Genomic DNA, 24839 nt, shown 5'->3' with positions numbered 1-24839 from the left:
GATAATAAACTCTGGAATACTATAGGTGACTAGACACTAAATATCTACAAGAACATACTGTATGTACAGTACCTCTACAGCTATTTTTACAGTTACCTCTGCAGATTCGTTATTAGGCTTTATCAATGCCTGTACTGTGTCATCCTTTTTCTCTTGTGGTTGTGAGATCGATTTCCCCTCTTCTGAATTGTTTCTTTCCTGTTGGCTAAATACAGAGGGTGGGGAAGCTTGCTCTACAACATGGTCTATGCTATGGGTCATACACTCAGCTGTTGAATGATTTTCAGCTTTTTTGCTGATCATCCCCATCAGCTCCTTATCAGCAAATATATCTTTTTGCTTATATTTCTTTTCTAGCTTTTCTGCAATCTCTGGTATTTTGTCATCCTGATTAACTGAGGAGAGTGAAACATTTTGAGTCTTTGCAATAACAGCACCAGACTCTCTTTTCTCCTCAGAAACATGTTCTCTATTTCTATCTTCCCTTTCTGCAGAGGGTAATGAAATTTCAGCTGTCTGGTTTTTAGACTGATCTGTTACTGGCATAGAATCCTTGACCTCTGTTTCTCTCAGTCTGAGTATCTCTTCTTTAATTGTTAAATTTGAAGTGTTTAGAGAAAATACTTCCTGCATATTCGACTTATTACCCTGGTCTATTTTAGAGTTTATTGTTACTGGTTTCTCCACTTGCTCAAAAATGTGCTTATCCTCTGAATTTTCTATTTTTGAAGAGAGACCTTGCAAACACTCCTGAACTGCTTCAGAATTTTTTGTCATTTTTTCCTCTGTTATAAGAGCAACCTTTTGAAGGGCTGGAGAGCATGCATCTCCCATCTTTTTCTGCTTCATGCCTTTATCTGGGCTAATCTCTTGTTTTAAGAAAGTGCTTTCAAATTCAGCGTTTTTGCTTTCAGACACTATCTTAAGAGTGGCTTTCTGATCTGTTTTCTTAAGGTTTTTTACTCTATCTGGCACACATTTTTCCAGTTCTCTTTTATCTGTGCTCATTTGTTCCTTTTCCAGTGCCTCTTTCTCCTCATAGAGCTTTTCAGGGCATTGTTCCTTTGGATTATTGCTAAATTTGCTACAATTTCGAGCTGTATTCTCTATTGTTTTTTCTGTGGATTTGAGCTCAATAACTGGATTGAGTGAATATGGTGAATGTTCATCTAATTTTGTCTGTGATGTGGCCTGTAGCTCTTTGACCTCTGTCTTATCTCCTGTTAGACTCTTTTCTGAATTGTCTTTTGAACTGACAACATTTGCCATACAACTAGAATCTTTGCTAATGACTTCTGCCTCTACCAATGCATCAGTCACCTCTGGCTTTTTAAAAATAAGCTCTTCTGTCTCACACACATTGAAATTATCTTTTGTGGTTAACTGAATATATTCTGTAACCTCCTTTGCCTCTGGCTCCACAGATTTCTGATCAATAATATTATTGGATGGCTGATCATCACCTGACTCAGCAAGGGTTGGTGCATCAATTTGCAAAGAGTCTTCAGGTTTCTCCTCTGGCACATTCCCCATGCTACTCTGATCAGGTTCAGTAGTAGCTGTCTTGATAGAGCTTGCCTTTACAGCTATGCTATCTACTGCATCTACATTCAATGGTTGTGTGATATCTTCAGAATGTTTTTCAGTAGTCTGACTGTCTGATTCGTGGCTTATATGAAGAGAGCTAGCATTTGGCTCTGTAATGTTAAACTGTCTGGCTAACTCTGTTGCCCCAGTGGATTGTGGCTGTATGTTTTGTTTTGGAATAGCCACAAATTTTTCATGAACACTGTCAGGCAATGCTATTTTAGGCTCTGTTTTAACAGTATTGGCACATTCTGGCTCTAGTACCTGGCACTGCTCTGGCTCACTTTTCTCTGCCTGCTGCACCTCTGCAGGGGCCTTAATTTGTTTTACAGTTTCAGTCTGTTCTACATGTGCCCCTTTAACATCTGCTGTCTCTTCTGCAACATGATGTGTGGGAAGAGCATCATCTTTGACTGTTTGCATAGGTGGAGTCGATACGCCCTCTATGTTTTCAATCAGGGTGCCAGGTGCTTGATCTTTGCTCCCTTTTGGTACTACCTGTGTGCTCTTCGGTAATGGCTCTGCTGTGACTTCCTTTTCTGCCTCTGTATTTTTGACATCTTTAGCAGCAGCTTTGGCTGTGCCTGGCTCAGACTTGTCAGCTGAAGCCTGAGTTACACTGGGCATCCGTGTTAGCCCTCTGGCAGTGGGTGCGGGAGATGAAGGGGTGGAGGATGCAGCACGGGCTGGGGAGGAAGGTGGGGTGGGTTCATGTTTGGCTGGCAGCTTTGATGGAGAAGGTGGGGGTGGCATATCCCCAAGTTGCCCGAATAGAGCCCTTTGGGTCTGGCAGTTTAGGCAAAGCCATTCTTTCTGTAAAACAGAAAAAATGGAAATATATCAGCATTACAAATTAAGGAATGGTGACTTGCTCTACTAAATTACCTTCCTTTGATTTAGCCATTTTTAGGGAATGTGCCATGTTGCACAACACTTTTAACTAATACATTTAATTAGATACTGCAAGATGGGAGATCAGTATAACTATTTCTAGAGTTCTTTTTAAATGTATGTAACTTAAGAGATTGTTCATTTATTATTCATAGTAATGGGACAAAGTTTGATGTGAGAAAGGCTTGAATGTGTAGCCAAGACATCCCCCTTGTGTTAAGATGCTGATGTATGTATGTGTTGTAGAGGTATGTAAATGCCTATGTATGGGGTGGGTGTGTTGGTATTTGTGGTTTGGTAAATGTCCATTGCTAATTTTAAAGTAAAATACACAATGTTGTTTGTCTTCATCTTTTAAACAGGTTTATGCAGTTATCAGTAGATTTATAGTTCTCTAGATTACAAAGGAAGACAAACAAAGCTGATGCTTTAAGCTGATGGGTATAGCAAAATGTCACAGTAGAGTGAGCTAAGTGTCTATTTAGAGCCAATTAAAACGGTTGGCAAACACAGTGGAAAACGCAATAAAGGAACTGCTATCTATAGTTGTTTGTGTGGACTAGCATCCTTGCAGCATAATTTACTTGAGAGACCACATGGGAAAAAAAATTCCATCCCCATTAAGTGGTGACTATCATTTGAACAAAGCTCAGTTAAAACAAAACAACTGTTTATAAGGCTTTGTCAGCCCACTGGTGTTTATTTCTTCAGATTTAACAGATATAGTTAATAAAAACACTGGAACTGCTAAAACGCTATTAAAAGAACAACACTTAGAATTGACAATCTTGTGAAATCAAGAAAAGCACTCCTTGACATTGTGTGCACCACAAATGGTAACGTCAGAGATGAATATTAAAAGTTCGTGGGGGGATGTGGCTGACACATGCAGGCAGTCTCAAGAGGAATCATGCCCCACTGGTTGACGTAAATACAGAGCGATCTATGTTAGGCTTCATTGCTGAGGCATGCTTAGTGACGTTTTGTCCTCATGGTTCTCTTAGCTTAGCTGCAGGGTTTAGTCTAAACCTAGAGGTCTGGGGAGGACCCCGTGCCATAAAATGGCAGAGACACTTCAAGAAAAAGATTTTTCATACCACATATAATGGGTTGGAATGTGGGACGTTATATATAATGTGCAAGGACACAGTTCAAGGACAAAGACACACGATCCTAATGAGACCATATGAGATGAGAGACATGGTTGTAACTCTATAAAAGATACTTGTATGTCAGCATTATTTAGTGAGGTTTTTCAGACAAGCAGGAAATACTAGTCTTCCTATGCATAAACTAAGTAGACAATGTATGACAGAGAGCTAAGAGACAAAATTGCCATTTTGAGTTTCATCTAAATGCTTCTTAATCTGTATTTTTGTTATTTTTTGTCATTGTCAAATAAAATTTAAAATGAGTTTATGCCAAAAACGAGAAGATTTCTTTGTTTGTTTGTTTTTTTGCCAATGGAGTAAAAAAATAAAAAATAAAAAATGAAGTACTTGATTCTTAAAATATCTTACAAAATGTTCCTCCTTTAAAATATTTAGATGTTTTTACTGGAAAACAAGACAAAAATACTAATTAAGATTTAAAATGTTTTTTTTTTTTTTTTTTTTTGCAGTGATTATAAACCACAAGCTTTAAACTACAATATAAAAAGGTAGCTGGCACATGGGATAGTTAACGTGTTTCATGTCAACTACCCAAAACAAGCTTTCAAACATTCAGGTCAAAATACCACTGTAATGTTCTCCAAATCCCATCATTCCTTTACACTTTATTCTGATCTGTCCTTCAAAATGATATGGAAAGACAGATGTCTACTCTCACTTCTAATGCAGCGTGAAAAGGAAAAATGGACAGGTTGCGCTCAACTCTTTGTGTAATTCATGTGCCAAAAGACATTTTGTTATCAAATCAGATGGGGGTAATGCAGACATGGAAGTGAATGAAAACACACTTTTTCTGTAATTTTCTGTACTTTTCTGTTTTGTTTTTTTTCGGTTGACAGCCTCAGTCCTTATTCCACTTACATTAAATGAAAAAGAGTGGCCAGGATATTCTTCAAAAATTTACCTTTTGTGTTCCACAAAAGAAATAAAGTCCTACAGGTTTGTAATGACATAAGGGTGAATAAATACAGAATTCTCAGCCTCACTAACAGAGATATTAAATCCAACAGGGTAAGAGGTGGAAAGATTGTAACTGATGCAAAATAATGAGAGCTCAGTCAGTTACATGATCTGTGAGTCAGGCTGAAAACATTTGTCTTCTCACCACTCATTCTTTCATATTTGCTGAGTTGGCAGGCAGGGATATCAGACACAACTACTTAAGAGTTTTTTTAATGAGGGCCAATATAATCTATTCCAGACTGCTTTAGAGTGTCTCAGACTGCTGATTAATGATTGTGTCTGAGATTTATTACAGATAAGTTGGAATGGGAATTTACCAGATGTACAGTACAGTAGAAAAAAAAATGCAGGTAAAGCAATGTCTCCCACTCTGTATTTGTAAATAGCACCCAAGGCTTGTTTAAGATACTAGTGAGTCACAGACTGTGAGAGCAATAGTCTTCTGTTGAGATTTTGACAGTATAGTGTACAGAATACCAGCATTGAATTGCAAATTCAAAACAATACACAACTGCACACATGCAGACAAACAATTCAAGGCCAGTTACATGTGTGTTTAAATGCCTCTTAACTTCGTGATCTAAAATAAAATGGGCTTTCGGCATCAACCATTCTCCAGAGTCTTAATGCAATGGCGTTTGAAGTAATGTAAAAGCCAACACACAAATGCATTCAGATACACATTAAATCTACTTAGACACTATTCTCATTATTTACAGCATTTAGACTCATTTTACTAGTGGTGCCACCATTAAAAAAATAATAATAGAAAAGATGTTTATAAATCATTTAACATGTTACATCTCAAGAGTAAAGAAAATTAACGTGTCACTATTTGTTATTGCCAATTGCATCAAGGATGCAATTATAGCACAGACAGCAGACACAAATTTGCAAAATCAGCAACTAACATCAACAATAATCAACAAAGCAATATCATATAAACATGATGCCCCATACAGGAATATTTAGGCTGTTGAAAGAGTCCTACAAGGGTTTACTGCTTAAATTTAGACTTCCCCTGTCATTAAAGGAGCCTGATTTTAATTCAATCCTACATTATTATTATATATGCTCACTCTCAGAGCCAGAATGCATGTAAGTGTGAAATCTGTCAATAAAGGTGTAAAACAGAGCTAAATTTACTAAAAGAATGTACTAATTTTTTTTTTTACTAAAACAATTAACTCACAAAGATATATAATGCTAACAACAGTTTCTGCCAAAATACCATAGTTACTACAGTTATTGTTACTACTGTAAAATCATAACATAAATTAATATGGAATCTGCTTCAAACAGTGTACTAAGCTTTCAGAACCTTGTCTTATCAGTGATGTTGGCTAAGGCAAGCATCATTATTTATGTTGCTCATACTTAGGGTTCAGGATATGAACAAACTTCTAAGTATTAAACTTTGGCTTATTTTTCTAAGCAATCAAACTTATGAATTTCATCAGGCTGACAATAAAACAGGTGGGAAAAAATCCCAATGACTACACTAAATCAGACTAGGAAGACTAAGGCCATGTCTAGGCATCAGAATATCATAGATACAAGGGAAACTGAGGAAAAATTTGCTAACTCCAACATGGCTAACTCCAAGTTACAGCAGTTTTATTGAAGTATCAATTAGTGTAGTAACAGTGGTATTGTGAAAGGTTACCATGATTTTTGTGAGGCTATAAAAGATTTGACATGATAAACAGTTTACCAAGTTTATCTAAACTAGTACATACTGAATGAGCCTTCTAAATTTTTAATTTGAACATGACCAATTTAGGTATATTTATTTGTTTGTACTTCTGTTATAAAAAGGATATAAAGAATTAGCAAACATTTTGAACTTGCTGCAAACAGATATGAAATCATATTTTCTCAATTATCTTTTCTCAGATTTCCTCCTCCCAGTTCTAATATCATTCACTGCCTCCTGTCTGACTCTCAACTCACTCTCTCTCCCCATCTCACATCCGCCACCTCTTTCTCTCTTTATTAGCTAGCTGCAGTAGGTCCATGTGAGGTAGAAACTTCCTATTAAACTGTGTGTTGGCACCATACTGGTTCCCTATCTGTCACTCACTCGACGTTGTGTCGATGTAGTGACACTAGGGGTCACTCTTGGGAGCCCGAGACACCTCTGGTCTTTGATAAAAGGCCAATGAAAATTGGCGAGTGGTATTTGCATGCCACTCCCCCGGACATACGGGAATAAACGGAGCTGGCGTGCAACCACTCATTCAGAATTTCTCTTTGGAGCCTACGGGTATGAGGCCAGCGCGGCTAGCACTGGGGACGATTTGGGGACCCCAATGGGACTGTCTCCGCCGGGTATCCCCCTGCAGACCTCCCATTCCCCAGCACGCTCGTCTGCCCCGATCGGGCTTCCGGATGAGTTCGCCGGTTCGTCTCACGGCGAGTTCGACCTCTTGTTCGGAGCCCGCGAAGCTGATGAGCTGGTCGAGATGGGTGAGGCCGACAAGACACGGTTCCTTGCTGCTCCTATCTCCCATGCTGGCCTATTCAGCGACACCGTCGAGGACTTTGCCCAGCAGTTCTCGACGGTGAAGCAGCAGATGGAGACTATCCGGCATATCCTGCCCCGGCGCGGCTCAAGATCCCACACCCCGTCTGCCAAGGGCGTCCCCCTGTGGTGACTGCACTGGCTCCGCTGCAGCCTGCCCCTTCGGCCCGGCCCTGGTGTGGATCCCACCGCAGGAAGCAGATGCCACCCGTCTCACAGCCGGCTGCCAAGAACCCGCAAAGGGCTTCAAAGCGCCCCTGAGATGGGCTACCCAGGGTCGACGAAACCCACTGCATTGGAGCTGGTAGTAAGACCACTCCATCCCCCGGTGGAGGGCCGGGTGGAGAATCTTTTGTTGCCTTTTCATTTGATTTTGCTGCATGCCCAAGTGGCTGTGGTGCCCAACAGTTCAGCAAAAGAGCAGTTTCCTCCTTCCCTGGGTCACATACCCAGTGCGCACGGTCATCATCACGACCACCATCCACCTTTTTACCCTTGCAGGATTGGCGCTCCAGCGGCAGTCTCCCCGCCCCTGCACGCCCAGCTGTGGCACACATCCACCCCCGATGTGACAGTCTCCACGGGTTGCGAGGACAGGCCTCTTCCTCCCCCGTCCCAGGCTGTTCCAGGGGTGGTCACAAGGAGTCAGGTAAGTGCTTCGATGTCCCTAGACTCAGCATGGCCACGACATGGTGTGGCACCTCGAGATCTGCCCCACCGCGAGGCCCCACCTGCCGGTACATCCGATGACGTTGTCCCTTTGGTCCCCCTCGTGCGGAACTTGGATACCTGGCTTGCGCTTTCCAATCCGTCGCGATGGCTGGTCCGGACTACGCGATTCAGTTCGCCAGGCGTCCGCCCAGGTTCAGTGGTATCCACTTCACCTTGGTGAAGAACGAAAACGCTGCTACCTTGCGCGCAGAGATCGCCACCATCCTACGGAAGGGTGCGATTGAACCTGTCCCTCCGGCCGAGATGAAGAAGGGGTTTTACAGCCCCTACTTCATCGAACCGAAAAAAGGCGGTGGGTTGCAGCCAATCTTGGACCTGCGAGTACTGAACCGGGCTTTACACAGACTCCTGTTCAAGATGCTGATGCAAAAACCCATTCTGGCGAGCGACCGGCATCAAGATTGGTTCGCGGCGGTAGACCTGAAGGATGCGTACTTTCACATCTCGATTCTACCTCGACACAGACCCTTCCTCCGGTTCGCATTCGAGTGTCGGGCGTATCAGTACAAGGTCCTCCCTTTCGGTCTGTCCTTGTCCCCTCGCGTCTTCACGAAGGTCGCTGAGGCAGCCCTTGCCCCGTTGAGGGAGGTGGGCATTCGCATTCTCAACTATCTTGATGATTGGCTAATCCTAGCTCACTCTCAGGACATGTTGTGTGCACAAAGGGACTTAGTGCTCTCGCACCTCAGCCGATTAGGGCTTCGGGTCAACTGGGAAAAGAGCAAGCTCCTCCCGGATCAGAGCATCTCTTTTCTTGGTTTGGAGTTGGACTCAGTCTCATTGACAGCATGCCTCACGAACGAGCGCGCACAGTCGGTGCTGACCTGTTTGAAGGCGTTCAAACAGAAAACAGTGGTTCCACTGAAACTCCTGGGGCATATGGCATCCTCAGTGGTGGCCACCCCATTCGGGTTGATGCATATGAGACCGCATAACACTGGCGTCAGACTCGAGTCCCGAGATGGGCATGGCGCCGTGGGACACATCGCGTGGTCATCACGCCGGTCTGTCACTGTCTCTTCAGCCCTTGGACCGACCTCATGTATCTACGGGCAGGCGTTCCCCTAGAGTAGGTCTCCAGGCACATCGTGGTCACGACAGACGCCTCCAAAATGGGCCAAGACCTGCCAGCAGGCAAGGCTGGAAGCACAACGCCCCTCCTCAAGGAAGGGAGGGGAATGCATCATGCCGGGGGTTTCCCCGACCTGAGTTGGGTGATGGAGGAGTGTGGTGAGGAGGAGGAGGGCAGGGCTGGGCCGTGAGAACTCACGGCCAGCCCTGAATCGGGATAATCAGCCAGGATTGTGCTGCATAATCAACAATACAACATAATTTCCGTGGCTATTCCCCAGTTTAATTCTTTTGAATGTGAATGAGTGTCCCTGCACCCTTCACTACTGCCATAGCTACAGTCTACAGGCCTCCTAAGACAAATGTAGATTTTTTATCAGAGTTTGCAGATTTACTGTCTATGTTGTGCCTCAAGTTTGAGAGGACTCTTATCCTGGGACTTTAACATCCACATTGACATAAAAGACACTGTAATGACAAAGGACTTCTTGTCCTTACTGGAGTGCTTTGATCTGAAGCAGCTTGTGGACTGTGCTACACATAATAAAGGTCACACATTAGACCTTGTGATTGCAAATGGATCGTTTGTGTCTCAGTTTTCTACTGCTGATTTAGGGCTGTCTGACCATCTTTTTTAATATTGAACTCCCACACACTAACATTTCCTCTTCTCGCACTGTAAATTATCGCAAATGGAAATCCATTGATCTCTCTGATTTCACTGACTTTATTGGCCCTATAAGTTGTTTTTCTCCATCTGACCCACTGAAGGACAACATTTCTGTTAAATACTGTTCTCTTCTCTGGCTTGGACTCATTTGCTCCAATGAAATCACAGTCTGTATCTTTGTACATTCCTCTCCCTGGTATAATGACGAGCTGTGCTCTATGAAGGCAGCTTGTTGCAAAATGGAGCGAAGGTGGCATCTCTCTGGCCTGAACGTACATCACCAGGCTTGGAAAGACCATTTGTATGAATATAAGGCAGAAATTGTATCCGCCAGGTCCCGTTATTTTTCTCAGATAATTGTCAATAATCAAAGAAATCCCAGACAATCCCTGTTTCATACCATTAACAAATTGCTCAAATGTAACAGTTCCTCTTTTGTGCCTGCTTCAAATCACCTTTGTAATAAATTTCTTGATTGTTTCTGTTCCAAGATTGACAATGCTCGTAAATGCATTCTTAATACTCCTGTCTCATCTGCTTTTCCTCTTAGTATTTCTTATTTCTCTGGCACCTCTTTCACAAATTTCTCCTCACTTAACCTGGTTTCTCTTGGTAATGAGGTATCACAAATGAAAGCTGCCACTTCCATAGTTGATCCTATTCCAACTTGTTTGTTTAAGTCATGTTTTGCCTCTTTGTGTCCTGTTGTCTTGAGTATAATAAATGACTCCTTGTGCACTAGTGTTGTGTCAGCAGCATTTAAAACTGCTGCTGTAACTCATGTACCTAAAAAGACTAACTTGGTCTTGGATAATCTTAACAATTTTCGTCCCATTTTTAATCTTCCCTTCCTTGCAAAAATTTTAGAACTAATTGTGGCTTCTCAATTATACACTCATCACACTGTAAACAATCTTTTTGAGCCCCTTCAATCTGGCTTTCGCTAACTCCATAGCACTGAAACAGCATTAGTTATGGTCACAAATGACTTGTTAATAGCTTCGGACTCTGGCTGTCTTTCAATTCTGATCCTTCTGAATCTCAGTGCTGCTTTTGACACTGTAGTTCATTCTCTTTTGCTCACTCGTCTTGAGACAGTTTTTGGTGTTACTGATAATGTATTAAATTGTTTGTTTCCTTGGGTGGATGTAGGTCGAAAGTTGGTTTGGTTAAATGTGGTGTTGCTGAGGGATCGATTTTGGGCCCCTTACTTTTTAGCATTTACGTGTTTCCCCTTGGTCAACTCTTAAGAGCTCTTGGTCTTAATTATCATTTTTATGCAGATGACACCCAGATTTATATCCATTCAAAACCTGGTGATTGTGTGGCTGTCGCCCTTCTTGCACAATGTATTTCTGAGATAAAAAAAAATGGATGTCTCTACATTTTCTTTGTCTCAACAGTGACAAGACTGAGGTTATGCTCATTGGTTCACCCCACCCGCTTCGTAAAGCTGGTTCTTAACCTTAAATATGGATGGCTCTTCTCTGGAGTTTCAAACAAAATAAAAAAATTGGGGGTAATATTTGATGCAAATGTAACATTTGATCCTCATTTCAAGAATACTGTTAAAACATCACTCTTCCATCTCAGAAACATTGCAAGTCTGCGCTCCATGTTATCTTTCTCGGTGGCTGAAAAACTGATCAATAATTTTGTATTTTCTCGTATTGATTATTGCAATGCTTTACTTGTTGGGGTCTCTAAATCAACCTTAAGTAAGTTGCAGTATGTGCAAAACTCTGCTAGAATCTTGACTATGACCAGGACAAGTGCTCATATCACTCCTATCTTGGAGTCCTTGCAATGGCTCCCTGTCAAGTTTCATATAGACTTTAAAATTTGCATGCTTACCTACAAGGCTTCGCATGGTTTGGCCCCTCAATACTTGTCTGAACTTTTAACCCCCTACACTCCAATGCGTGATCTCCGCTCCTCCGAATCTGTTTTTTTTTAACTGTTCCTTCTACTCGTCTACGTTCTATGGGTGACAGGGCCTTCTCTTCTATAGCTCCAAAACTGTGTAACTCTCTTCCCTCTGAGGTTAGACATGCTGAATCTTTTAGTATTTTTAAATGTTCTCTTAAAACTAAATTTTTTAGGGTTGCTTTTCTGTAATTATTATGTGATTATTATTGTATTCTTTTTAAACTGTTCTGATTGCATGTTTTCTTTTTCTTTTTTGTATTTCAATGTATTTTTATTTTTCTCTTATAATGCGCTTTGAGATGCAACTTTTAAAGGCACTATAAAAAATAAATTTTATTATTATTATGAACATTCGGCAAAACATCTGCTTTTGTGTTCAACAGAAGAAAGTTATACAGTTTTAGAATGACATGAATGAGTAATTTTTTGGAGAATTATTCCTTGAACTTTATATGAACACCTTTAGCACAACCAACACACATATACTTGAAACTGTAAATACAGCCAGTGTTTATACATACTCATATTCACCAGTATATACACACCTGGCTATAATAATCAGCAGAATAAAATATTTGGGTACAAATGTGTTGATCAGTAGATATACAGCTGGCTTTCTACACAGCTGCCGAACATAAAGCAAGGCTTAAATGGACAGAGTGCCTATTGGCTCTCTTTCTCTCAAACAAAACACCTTAACATATAAAAATACTACTGCTTTCAAAACATCAGGGAAAGGTTGGCACGTGATGACCACTACAGGAATGTTTCTGGACTAAAAGAAATGCTTTCAGGCTCAAAGCAACAAAAAAAAAAAAAAAAAAAAAAAAAAAAAACACACACACACGGCAATAAAAGCTCACTGCCACAAACAGGGACATCTCCCATAGTGGCCTGCAGTCATTCTTGGCTCTGCCTCCACCACTCTTATGTCACTATGTCTATTTTTACCTCAATGTGTTGGAGAGTAAAAAGACACTGTAGCTTCATCTAGGAGACAGACAGGTTAATAGACATAGAGAGAGAGAGGACTGAAAATATATGCAGTTTTAAAAAAACTGTATGATTAATGGTGAAGTGTGTAATTTCTGCACTACTAGCTTCACCAAATGTAATAGACTGTTTTCATATAGGTTTCCTGAACACTCCCCCATCTTCTGTTGTTTAATAAACAGATAGTCCTGCAACTCATGCCATTGCTTAAGCCAAATGGCCGGGCTGGTCGGGATGATCAAACAAACAAATCAATGTTTTGATAGCTCCACAGAGCCACAATGTTTACACTTTTCAGGGAAATAAACCTAGAAATGGCTTACATACTGTATAGTTATTTTAATATAAAAAAAAATAATAATAAATACAAAATACACAATTCAGCTTGAGACCTAGTATAAAAATGAATATCTGAAGCTCCAGATGAAGACAAGGCTTAAATGTAGCAGAACAAATATTTGGTGTGCACAGACAAATGGACACGTTGTGCTGTAGATTAAGAGAACCAAAAGGTATCAAAATTCATAGACATTCCAGCTAGAAATCAGACAATGGCTAAAGATAAACAAAGGAAACATCTTAATCAAATAGACAGGCGAACAGATCTCCATGGCAATGGAAGGCACACAGACACATGTCTGTACACATTATATAAAGTGATCAAACAGACAGATTGGGAGATAGTGCTGTAGCTATGGGAACAGAGCACACAGACAGAGGCAGACTGAGCAGCTCTTTAAGACAGATATGAAGTGTTCAAGCTGAAATATTAGGAAGAATTGTCTGTAATGACAAGATGTTTAACTTCTCATTTTATTTGAGAAGCTCCATAATCTATTAACTGTTTTCCATTAATTAAGAAGTCCAGGGGGGATTTTAGAGCTTGAGTTGAGTCTCATACTTGAGCCGTGGAACAAAAAAGGGACACATTTTTGAAGAATATATAGACTGCTCTTTTTCATACATTGAAACCATACAGTGACCACAGGCTGTCAAGCTCCATAAAAGGACAAAACAGCACCATAAAAGTACCCTAAAAGTAGTCTATACAACTTGTGTGATATACTGTATCTCACAAGTCTGTTAGTGTTTCGATATACTCTAAACCCATACAACAGCTTTGTGTGAGGATCAGACTGAAATGTAAGTTGTTATTCATTGAAAACATTGCCTAAAGCTATTGAATGGCTTCAGAAGACTTGGTAACTAGCACATGGACTAATTTTATGGTGCTTTTTTAGATATAAAAAGCACAAAAAGCACATAAAGCAAATAAAGCAGTTCAGACTGTTGCATGCTCTAATTCAGGGAGGTGGTGGATTACGTAAAATTGTGTAGCAGGGATGAGTTCTGCTCTAAGGGAGGTCAAGCAATGCTATATCTGACCCAGGGGCGGAAATACTGAGGAAAAGGAGTCGGCTAGATGTATTAGCCTTGTGGGAGTGTGAGGTGGATGGGTCACAGTGGGCACATGGGTGTAAAAGTAACCATGGAGAACGGAGACATGGCAAAACCAGAGACAAGATTATATCTAAAACAAATAAACATGTACACGATTTTGTGATACACAGAACTGTCTGTGACTGTATGTATGGAATGAGTGGGTAATTTTTTGAGGTGGGGGTGCGCTGTGGGGAGGGATAACACATCAGGTGGCTGGCAAGTGACTCAAAGCCTGAGGCAGATGGCCAAATAAAAAAAATAAATAAAAAAAAACACCCAAGAGTGTGAAATCTAATCCCTGATCCAGTTCTCTGCAGGACTGCTTTGAAACTGTCAACACTGCCACATGGAAAAAGCGTCACACCTGATTTGTCCAACAACGCCTACCTCATTAACCAAGAGGAAACGGTTACTTCTCTGACTGGTTTACAGGGCTTGTGAAACTAAACTAAGCTGTCCTGTTAATTACTTCCAGTCACTAATACTATTGTGATGATGTAATATGAATACTTGAGGTGACTGGACACACTTTAAGACAAAAAGGGATACATTTTAGCTATTAAACAGAGTATATTAGCCTCAGTAGATACTTAAAGGAACAGTGCACCCAAAAATTATGTCTTTTAAAACCATATGACTTTCTTTCTTTTGTGGAACATAGAATGGAATAGAATATCTTTATTGTCATTGTATAAGTACAATTGTCATTGCACAAGTACAACGAAATTAGGTTTGCAACTTTCTTACTCAATGCTATAAAACAATAATAAAGGTAAAAGAAAACAATAAGATAAAAACAATAAGTAGTAATAAAATAACAAACAGTATAAACAAAGTCCGGCAGTGGTAAATATTGCAACAACCCAAATGTGTAGTGCAGCAACAGAATCAATACAGTGTGGAAGAGTAACAAATGTCAATAGGTAGCAGACAGTAATGCCCGACCGATATATCGGTCGGCCGATATTAGTATTTCACCGATATATCGTATTGGCGTATATTTTATGGATATGCGCAGATATGAAAACTTTTTTCAGAACATATAATGCAGAAAACAATGCTTTAGAATTGGTGTCATTACATAGTTTGTCCAGCAGAGCGCGCTCCGACTCCACTCTTTACAGATCTGACTCTGAACTGACGGTGGTTCTGCAGACAGGGCGGAGTTAAGCGGTGCGGAGTTGAGCAGTCTCTTCTGGGTATGCTGCTAACTAGTTTGTGAAATACATACTGGAAAGTTAATAAACAATGACCCCATCATTTTCCCTTTTCAATATAACTAATATAACATTAACCCTGTCCCTGACATCTGTCACTCTTGTCTGTTTGCCAGCTATATTTTGTCAGTGCAGTCAGTAATGTAGCAGATTGAAAGGTAAACATCAGAGCATCTTTTTGAAGCTCAGCAGACAATGGTGCAGTGGTGGATTGTGTCTGTTGATTTCACGCTACATTGTTACCTAGTTGGTGAGACGCAATGCTGGTCCATCTTTTGCTCTCCGTGACCACGAGCTTATAGCTAACTAGCTAACCTCGTAGCTACTTTCATTGCTTGTCAGCTGAGTGGAAGCTAATCTGTAAACATGTATTCACCAAACAGTTTTGTTCAGGATTCACAGTTTGGTACCCCCTTTAACCGAACAATTCCAGTCATTGAATTTATAAAATTTAATATTTAAAAGTCTGGTTTTCCACCGTTGAAAGTTTCCCCTGAACTTGTATAGCTGAATATAGCTCTTGTCTCGGCAGGTGTAAATGCTTCTTGTTTTACATCCTGCCCCAAATTGACTGGCAGTATTAAAATGGTCAGCATTTGACTGATACTAAACAGTACTGATGTTTATTTAGCTATTTATTTTATTTGAATTTATTCTTTATTTTAATGGTCAGCAACTGACTGATACTAAACATACAGTACTGATGTTTATTTAGCTATTTATTGTATTTTTATTTATTCTTTATTTTCTCAGTGTTCATTTCTAGAATTTGTTGACAATGCATAATAATAATGTCAAATATTCTTTGATAAAAATATTTGTTTAAGAAAGCAGCCTTCTGAGTACCTTTGCATAGTCATATCGGTGCAAAATCGGTGAACAATCCACATAGAAAAGGTCTGTTTTCATTCCAGCTCAAAATTTAACTATAATCGGCCACCATATCAGTAATCGGTATCAGTCTCAAAAATCCCATATCAGTCGGCCACCATATTGGTAATCGGCGAATTTTCCCCCTCTAAAATCGGTATCGGTCTCAAAAATCCCATATCGGTCGGGCTCTAACAGACAGTATACACGATATTCACAGTATGTTCAGTACAGACAGTATATAACAATATAGGCAGTGACCAGCAGTAATATATAAATAATGCAGACAGCTCAGCTGTGGCAATTGCTCATCATTTCCAGACAGAATGAATGAGAGTTGATCCCTGTGTACCGTATGACTTATCGGTGTCATTGTGCAGTATGTGTGTATAAACATGCATCAAGTTTGATTATGCGCATGCATACATTGAGATTTTTATGCTTGACAACCTCTGGTCGCTGTATGCTTTCATTGTATGTAATAGATCGATGAGAACATTCTTCAAAACATCTCCTTTTTTGTTCCATGATAGACAGAATGTCACGCAGGTTTGGAACCACATGAGGATGAGTAAATAATTGTAATTTTAATTTATGGGTAAACTATTCCTGTTAAAATATTGATTGAAATTCCAAGAGAACATTTCTAATCTCTCTCAAAACAACCAGGAAAGAATGGTGAGAAATTAACTGGAGAATTCTTTCTAAAAAAAAGGGATCTGCTCCCGACCACGTGTAAATTGTGTGTAAGACATCCAAATGTTTTGTGTTCTTTCAGGCAAAGTGACATGACTACATTTAGATTGGTTAAATGAAAAAAAAAAAATAACATAAAAAATAACAAATGAGGCTTGTTGTTTTCTTTTCAATATGCTTGCATTTACTTCTTCAAAGTATAGTTTCTTCCCAACACTGCTTCATATATTTTATATTGTTTTTCCAGCAGAAGTGCTTGGCATGGGGCGAAAAGGTCATGGGAAGACGTAGTTTGTGTTTGATTTTCTCAAAAGAAATGAATGAATGAATGAATGAATGAATGAATTAGTGCCCTCTAACGTGACTGGTCGGTTGGACAGACTCTTCATTTGAAATAAGCTCTATAGTTTAGATTTCATAATGTAGTATAGGCTTCGATAAATCAGTTTAGTTGATAACGTATGGCCAATGTTAATGCTGTTAAACCTATGAATTAAAATGTCGCAGGATGGTGCGTACATAATACAATGGGGGAGAAAAAGCCCACACACTGTTGTTGCTTGCAAATCTTTATTAGTTTACAGCATTTCGGTCAAAGATATTCTTAGATTTTTTACACTAAAGCTTCATGTCAAACCATTTTTGAACTTCTGGACTGTTTGATTCACAAAAGAGCCTCCGTTGACAGAAAAAACATGTAATAATAGTAAGTTCCTCAATTTCTTTGAGACGCTAATGTGCTTGCTAATTCAACATTTTACGATATGAATGCACTTAATTCATTAAGACGATTTCATTACTGCTCCACATAGATGTTAACAGCATTTGATGGCGAGTCTGGTGCCTTCCTTGTATGGTGTTTTTGTGCGTGTGGATTATGATAATTGTGAATGAATGTGAACATGCCCCCTATTTACAAATGTTTGGAATTCACTAACATTTAACTAAAAGATCTGGGGTGTATGCAACGTTTTCGGGAAGGTCCATTTTACACGTAAATTACTCCCAATTTTCTCATATTTTTATGAAAGTTTCATGAGGCCCATTGGGTGTAATAATTCAGCCTGATCTCATTAATATACATAGCTATTTGTACGTTAATGTTTGTAACACTTAAACATACATGTCTGTACATTTGGATAGACACTAAAATGTACAATATGGACGTTTGAAAGCATCTGAAGCATAAAAATGTTTAAGTATTTACAGCTTTAGAAATGTAAAATATTGATGAATCCATTACAACTATATTTGAATACACAAATCTATTATAAATATATTTGTACATTTTTACTGTTTTATAGATATTTTAGATCCCTTAACCCAGGGCCGGAGTGGGATTCATATTCAGTCCGGGATGTCATGTCCAAGTCAGCCCACACCCAAAAGGGGGGTTGGAGGTGAAGATGATAACAATAAAACAAGATCACAGCAAAAATATGCAATATATGTAATTATTTGAAAATGATTTAAGCTCTCCATGTCATTATACCACATACGGCATTCACTAAGATTTTCACTTTGTCATAAGACACATTGTATGTGCTGTAAAAATAAGTGAATGTTAAAGGGATATTTGACCATTTCCTCACCTTCATGCCATCCCAGATGTGTATGACTTTCTTTTGCAGAACATGAATGAAGATGTTTAGAAGAACTGTTGGTCCATTCAATGCAAGTAAATGATAAGCGGTGAGAAACAGATCAATATTTAATCATTTTTTACAATAAATCTCCACTTTCACTTTCATAAGCACTCTTTTCTCTTAAGAGTTCTTCTTCTGTTTTTGATGATTTACATAAGCATATCGCCCCCTACTGGGCAGGGAGGAGAATTTATAATAATAAAAAAAAACTTAAATATTGATCTGTTTCTCATCCACACCTATCATATCTCTTCTGAAGACATAGATTAAACCACTGGAGTTGTAAGGATTACTTTTATGCTGCATTTATGTGATTTTTGTACCTTCTGAGTTCTGATCACCATTCACCTGCATTGAAAGGACCAACAGAACTGAGAAATTTTCTAAAAATCTTAATTTGTGTTCAGCAGAAGACAGAAAGTCATACACATCTGGGATGGCATGAGGGTGAGTAAATGATGAGAGAAATTTGATTTTTGGGTAAACTAAGTTTATTTTAAAGACTATAGAACTGTAAATGTTTATAACTCTTTCAAGGTGTACAGGCTCACACTTTAAATGGTCAGTGCTTTGTATTTTAGATAATTAAAATAGCAACAGATCCAGTGAAACAATTAAGGTTGAGTGATTGTTTTACATGCCATTCAAAAACGTGCCATTTTACAATGATAAAAGTGAAATAAAAGACTAAAAATAACACATTTGTACTTTTCTTTTACTTGGAATGTAAATGTTCAGGACAAAGGCAAAATGTTTACTGTCTCTTTAAGAGGGTTTTATCGCATTATACAACACTGAAGGCACTCTGTGCAGTTTGTTTCATTGAGTTCAATCTTTTGAGAGCTGTAAAGTCCCATTATTTTCATGCTGTTGCACCTGTATTCATTTACTTTATGTATTCTGTTATTTTATGACAAAAAATAATTTTGTTATCATTCTGCACTGCTAAGGAAGAGGACTTCAGAGATTAATTGATTGAGACTGTGAGACTGCAGTCAGTATTAAACTTGTGATGATCTTGTACCTGAAGCACGTTCATCCATTCAACTATTAGTAGCCTATCTGTTCTCGATGGATCTTCCGTGATCCTTCCCGCGCTGTCAAGTGAAGCGGCGCAACATTACTTTCATCTCTCACAGTCTACTCTCTCATTTGTTTGGGTGTGAGATGATAAAATACAGACTGTGTCCACTATAATACGGAATGCAATTCTGATCCTTTAAATACCGGATGTTATGGACTGTTGGCAATTGTTATGTGACATATGATGAAAGTTTGTCAATCAACATGCGGACCTAACCGGCCCAATTTTTGAATCTTCCTGATTGCCACTCCGACCCTGCCTTAACCCTACCCTAACCTCTAAACCTAACCACATTTCAACAATATAAAAACACGTAACAAGTAGATTAATGTACAGTAGCAATAATTTTTGTTACAATGTTAATTTATATATATTTTACAGCCACTAATCCCACACCTTCTCCTAAACCCAACCATAACCATTTATTAAGCATATAAAACACATAACACACAGATAAATTTAATCACAATAATTTATTCAGAACAATGGCAAAATTCAGTACAAAACTAGTCCAAAGGGCGATGCGCTGCATCCGATGTGCTCCCTGATGGCATACAATAGCATTGTGTGAGGTGGAGAGTAGAATTAAAATTATTAATAGCTGTAAATCTTCTCCTGATGCACTCCATAAAGGCGCTGTCATATCTCATTCAAACATATACATCGCAGAATATGGCATGTCGCAAACGGTCACGAGACACTTGAGAGCCAATGAGCATTTGACATCACTAATGTAAAACCGCTGGTAGTAATGCTTGAGGCAGCAATTTTTGAATTTTGAAAACTAAACCAACACGGCGTGTTGACGATTACAGCGGGTGCGACGGCGCTATGGCGGATGGAAACGGAGATCTTTGAATAAAAGGCTTGAATTTTTGTCTGTTCTTCACAGAAAGCAGTCTGAAGATTTGGATTATATCTAACAAATGCATGGATTAATTTTATTCTTTTTAATGGTGCTTTTTGTGGTTTATTTTGTTTTTTGGCATAATCTGAAAACTCCTTTTGTGTCCCATGGCAAACAAAAATAAAATTAAATGCTTAAACGAGTTTTTTATTCATTTTAACATTTTAAGGTTTAGTCTTGGTTAAAGTGATATAATCCTTTAAAACGTTGTATAGGGCAGCAGAAATTACACAGAACTGAATGAAACCATTAAAATGTCATACGTCAATTGCATTAAATAAATGTGATGGCATTTAACTAATCGTTGATTATAAATTAAATGTAATTAACTGATTAATTCTATGAATTATTCAATATTAATAAATGAAAACAGTGTGTCACACTTTGTAAGGAAGGACCAAAACACAGGGGACAGTTACACAATTTTTTTTAAAACCAAACAAAATACAAACAAACTCACAGGGAGATAAACAAGAACAGAAAAATGAACACTCAAAGAAACAAACTAACTAAAAACCAACCAAGCAAACAGAGAACAGACCGACAGGAATACATACAAAATAATCCGACGCCAGACTGAACACATGAGGAGTTTAAATAAGCAGACTAACGGGGAGAACAGGGGCACATTCAGCCCAGACAAAACATAGCAAAACGTTTATTTAAACGGAAACGGTGGTGCGTTGAACACCCTGTTGCGTTGCAACTATGGCAGCTGAGAAGGCCATTCTTTGCATTCTTTTCGAAGAATTTTCAGAGCCTGATGAATTCGGTTTAAATTAAAAACTTTGGCAGTGGTGGCTCAGTGGTTAAGGCTGTGGGTTACTGATCAGAAGGTTGGGGGTTCAAGCCTCAGCACTGCCAAGATGCCACTGTTGGGCCCTTGACCCTATCTGCTCCAGGGGTGCTGTATCATGGCTGACCCTGCACTCTGACCCCAGCTTGGCTGGGGTATGTAAAAAAAAAAAAATTTTCATTGTGTATGTGCAAATGTGTGATAAATAAATATAATTAATTAAAATAATTAATTATATGTGTTTAATGCTACAAAATATGCTTGATGTTACAGTCACTGCCCTTGCCATCCAGAATAGCAGAGAACATCACAATCGAGTGAAGGGATATGTGGAAACTGTGGTTCCTAATTATGGTGATCCAACATTTGCCTCGCATTTCAGGATGACAAGGCAAACGTTTCTTCTAATGTCTTCAATTGTTGCATACACCAAGCTGCAGTGGACACATTTGTAAAGGACTTTAGTTGGATCCATTGTGCGCACTGCCTTTTTAATATGGCGGGGTTTATATACATGTCACTGCTGATTGGGTAACACCTCTGACACACCCACCAAATGAGAGAAAACGTACCTCAAAGCGCGTTGCACACTGTTCCGCGGAAACATGTCGCAGTGCACACCGTTTTGAGATTGAACGTGCCCCAGGTGAAACAGATAACAAGGCAAACGAGAGGGCGGGGTATCACTCAAGACAGAAAAGCACGTGGCAATGAGGAAACAAACAAAGCCATGTACTAACACATGACAAACACAGACAATTGACACGAGCATATACCGCCAGGAAAACACAAGCAACATGCACTCATGTCAACAGAAAATGACAGGACAAGAGAATACATGACAATGCCAATAAAGCAATGCCATGCATTCTCACACAAACACCGGACTAGACAAAACCTGAGTGCCCACTGCAAAGTAAACAAACAATGCAATGTACACCCAGCCACAAATAGGACATGAAACGTGTCAGAGCTCGACCACCCAATCATAAACGCTACCAACAGAAGTGTCCGAACCCTGACACAACATAGAACAAGGTAAGACAAACAGAGACAGCACTGGACAATCAGGGAGTGGAGACGGCCACGATCCTGCCACGACATGAAAAACCAAGACCAAAGTGGCAGGACGTGACACAGTACACGTAAACATTTGTACGTTTCTATAGGTGTTAATATGTAAAATGATGATGCTTAGATGCTGTCAATACGTCAATGTTGTACGTTTCGGTGTCTATTCAAACTTAAGAGAATGTACGTTTGCTAGAACCAAACTTTACATAAGAATAAATACAAATTCTCATGAGATCACGTTGAATAATTCAAGCCGTATAAATCTGTGATAAGGATGGACAAGGGGGAAGAGCAGTACTACAAGGAATTGCAGTCTTATAAATAAGTGAAAACCCCAATGGAGAAGGCGTGTTGCCACCGGAGAGATAGAAGAAAGAGGCAGAAAAAAGGAACAGACAAGACCATCTTTGAAATCCAAAGCGTGTCATATTAATAATATGTAAATATTCAGATATTTAGAAATATGGCACTCGAATGGCCTTCGGGGAAAAAACTCAGCTGTTGCCCTTTAAATCTTGTTAGCTAAAACTGATCACTACACACAGACACACACTCCAGAATGAGAGTCATATGAAGTCACAGTAGCACAAGCAGTATTGAAGTCTAGCAGGAAGAGAGAGAGAGAGAGAGAGAGAGAGAGAGAGAGAGAGAGAGAGAGAGAGAGAGAGAGAGAGAGAGAGAGAGAGAGAGAGAGAGAGAGAGAGAGAGAGAGAGAGAGAGACTAAATCTAATCTCAAATGAGGATATTCTTCAAATGGAAGCACATCAGCACTGATCCTGATAACACAATTTTGTATGGCCCTGAGCTATTTTGATAAGGATGATCTGACAAATAAACAACTCACTGCAAAGGCACACAGTCAAAACCATTAGCATCTAAAAAAATAAGTAGTGCATGGTCTGTGTAAAATAAAAATGGCAGGATTCTCTTTGGTTTTCTGTTTCAGTCTGAGCTCAACTGGAATCACTGATGTCAGCCATCTTGGTAGAGTACACTAGAGACAGTATAAGGGGGAGGAGACAGGCTACTTGTAGAAAAATGGGAGAAATCTTAACACTCAATATGGCGGCTGAATGAATAGAAGTCCTGCCGTTTAGTGAAAAGAGCCAATAACCTTTTTGACAGACTTTGTTTACTCTAGAACACACCTGCACATTAACTGGACCAGCCTGAAAAAATACTTTGTGTGATTTGAGCTAAAGAAGCAAAATCAGGGTTGCTGCATTTTTTTTAAATCAAAATGAAGACTTTAAGACCTTTCTCCAAGACCTGAACAAATAACATTAATACCGTATCCCCATCCAAAAAAAACCATTGATTCATAGCATGGAACTTTTAACTTTAAAGGCACTTTAACTTTGAAATACACCCGGGACTCTTATTTTGAAATGTTTGCGCTTCACTGCTTCCAGCTGCTCATTCAAACAAATAAGGGATATAAAATGTGCACTCCTACAACAATCTACAACATATTACAATATAAACAATTAAAAGTAAACATTGTAATATTTCATCAACGCTACATCATCATCATCAACAGCTGATCTATAGTGATAGCTTGTCATACATGGCCTAATGATTGTGAATTGCTCTGCAACAGCAGGAGACACTCAAAAGCCCCATTGATTACAACAGTTCCACGTTTTCACTTTAAAGGACGTAGGATTATGGAGAGCAAACATGAGCGACCTGGTGTAACAACCAGTCAAACACACAGTGTGGTTTACATGTGAACACCATCAAATACTGCGGTGCACAGGGCAGAGCTTGTCAGCTTAGCCTAACCTATCCATACAAAGTGAGAAATACTTGAAGGGTATAACATGAGGAAGTTTCCTTAAGAAATGTCAATCTTAAAGATGCTGTTTCAGTTGGAATACTAAATGTTATTCTACATTTTTTTACTACAAAAAACAAAAAAAAAAAACAATACAAAAAGTAATTATTGTAACAGTATGAAGAGATGTGGCTTATTTTTCTGATTTGCTTACCAGATCAATTCAGTGGCTTCCCTTAAAATTATGTATTTTTGTGTCCATATCACTTTGCTAAAAAATTTTGATAAAGCTATGAAAACATAGTAGGGCTGGTATTGCCAGCCACCTCACGGTACGATATGTATTGCGATACACATGTCATAGACAACTATTACAAAAGACTGCACGCTGTCATTGATGCTAAAGGGGGCAATACACAGTATTAAGAACTAAGGGTATGCAGACTTTTGAACAGGGATCATTTCATTTTTTTCTTTGTTGCCATGTTTTGTTTTATGATTGTGCCATTCTGTTATAACCTACAGTTGAATATGAATCCCATAAGAAATAAAAGAAATGCGTTTTGCCTGCTCACTCATGTTTTCTTTAAAAATGGTACATATTGTGGCAGGGTGAGCAAGAGACAGACATAGTGGGTGTGGCTTCAAGCCTTGGAGAAGCATTTATTGGAAATAATAATAAACGTAAACATTTTCAAAAGGGATAATAAAGTGTCCAAGGGGGAATAGTGTTCATAATAAAAGGGAGAATCTGGCATCCTCGCGGTGAACGGGGCTCCGTGAAAGGGGCGGGTTA

General features: G+C 39.2%; 1 protein-coding gene across 1 annotated transcript in view; it reads right to left on the bottom strand.

Moving 5' to 3' along the window:
- The window catches only part of LOC127435492 (protein piccolo-like), a 75041-nt gene that overhangs the window by 38207 nt on the left and 11995 nt on the right, over positions 1 to 24839 (bottom strand). Inside the window, exon 4 of the mRNA XM_051689041.1 lies at positions 1891 to 2400. Coding sequence (XP_051545001.1) covers positions 1891 to 2400 — 510 coding nt within the window. The remainder of the gene's footprint in view (positions 1 to 1890; positions 2401 to 24839) is intronic.

The sequence above is a fragment of the Myxocyprinus asiaticus genome, chromosome 45, assembly GCF_019703515.2.
Source record: "Myxocyprinus asiaticus isolate MX2 ecotype Aquarium Trade chromosome 45, UBuf_Myxa_2, whole genome shotgun sequence".
NCBI classification, from domain to species: domain Eukaryota; kingdom Metazoa; phylum Chordata; class Actinopteri; order Cypriniformes; family Catostomidae; genus Myxocyprinus; species Myxocyprinus asiaticus.
The sequence above is the reverse complement of the archived record's forward strand: the minus strand, read 5'-3'. Positions and strand labels throughout refer to the sequence as shown.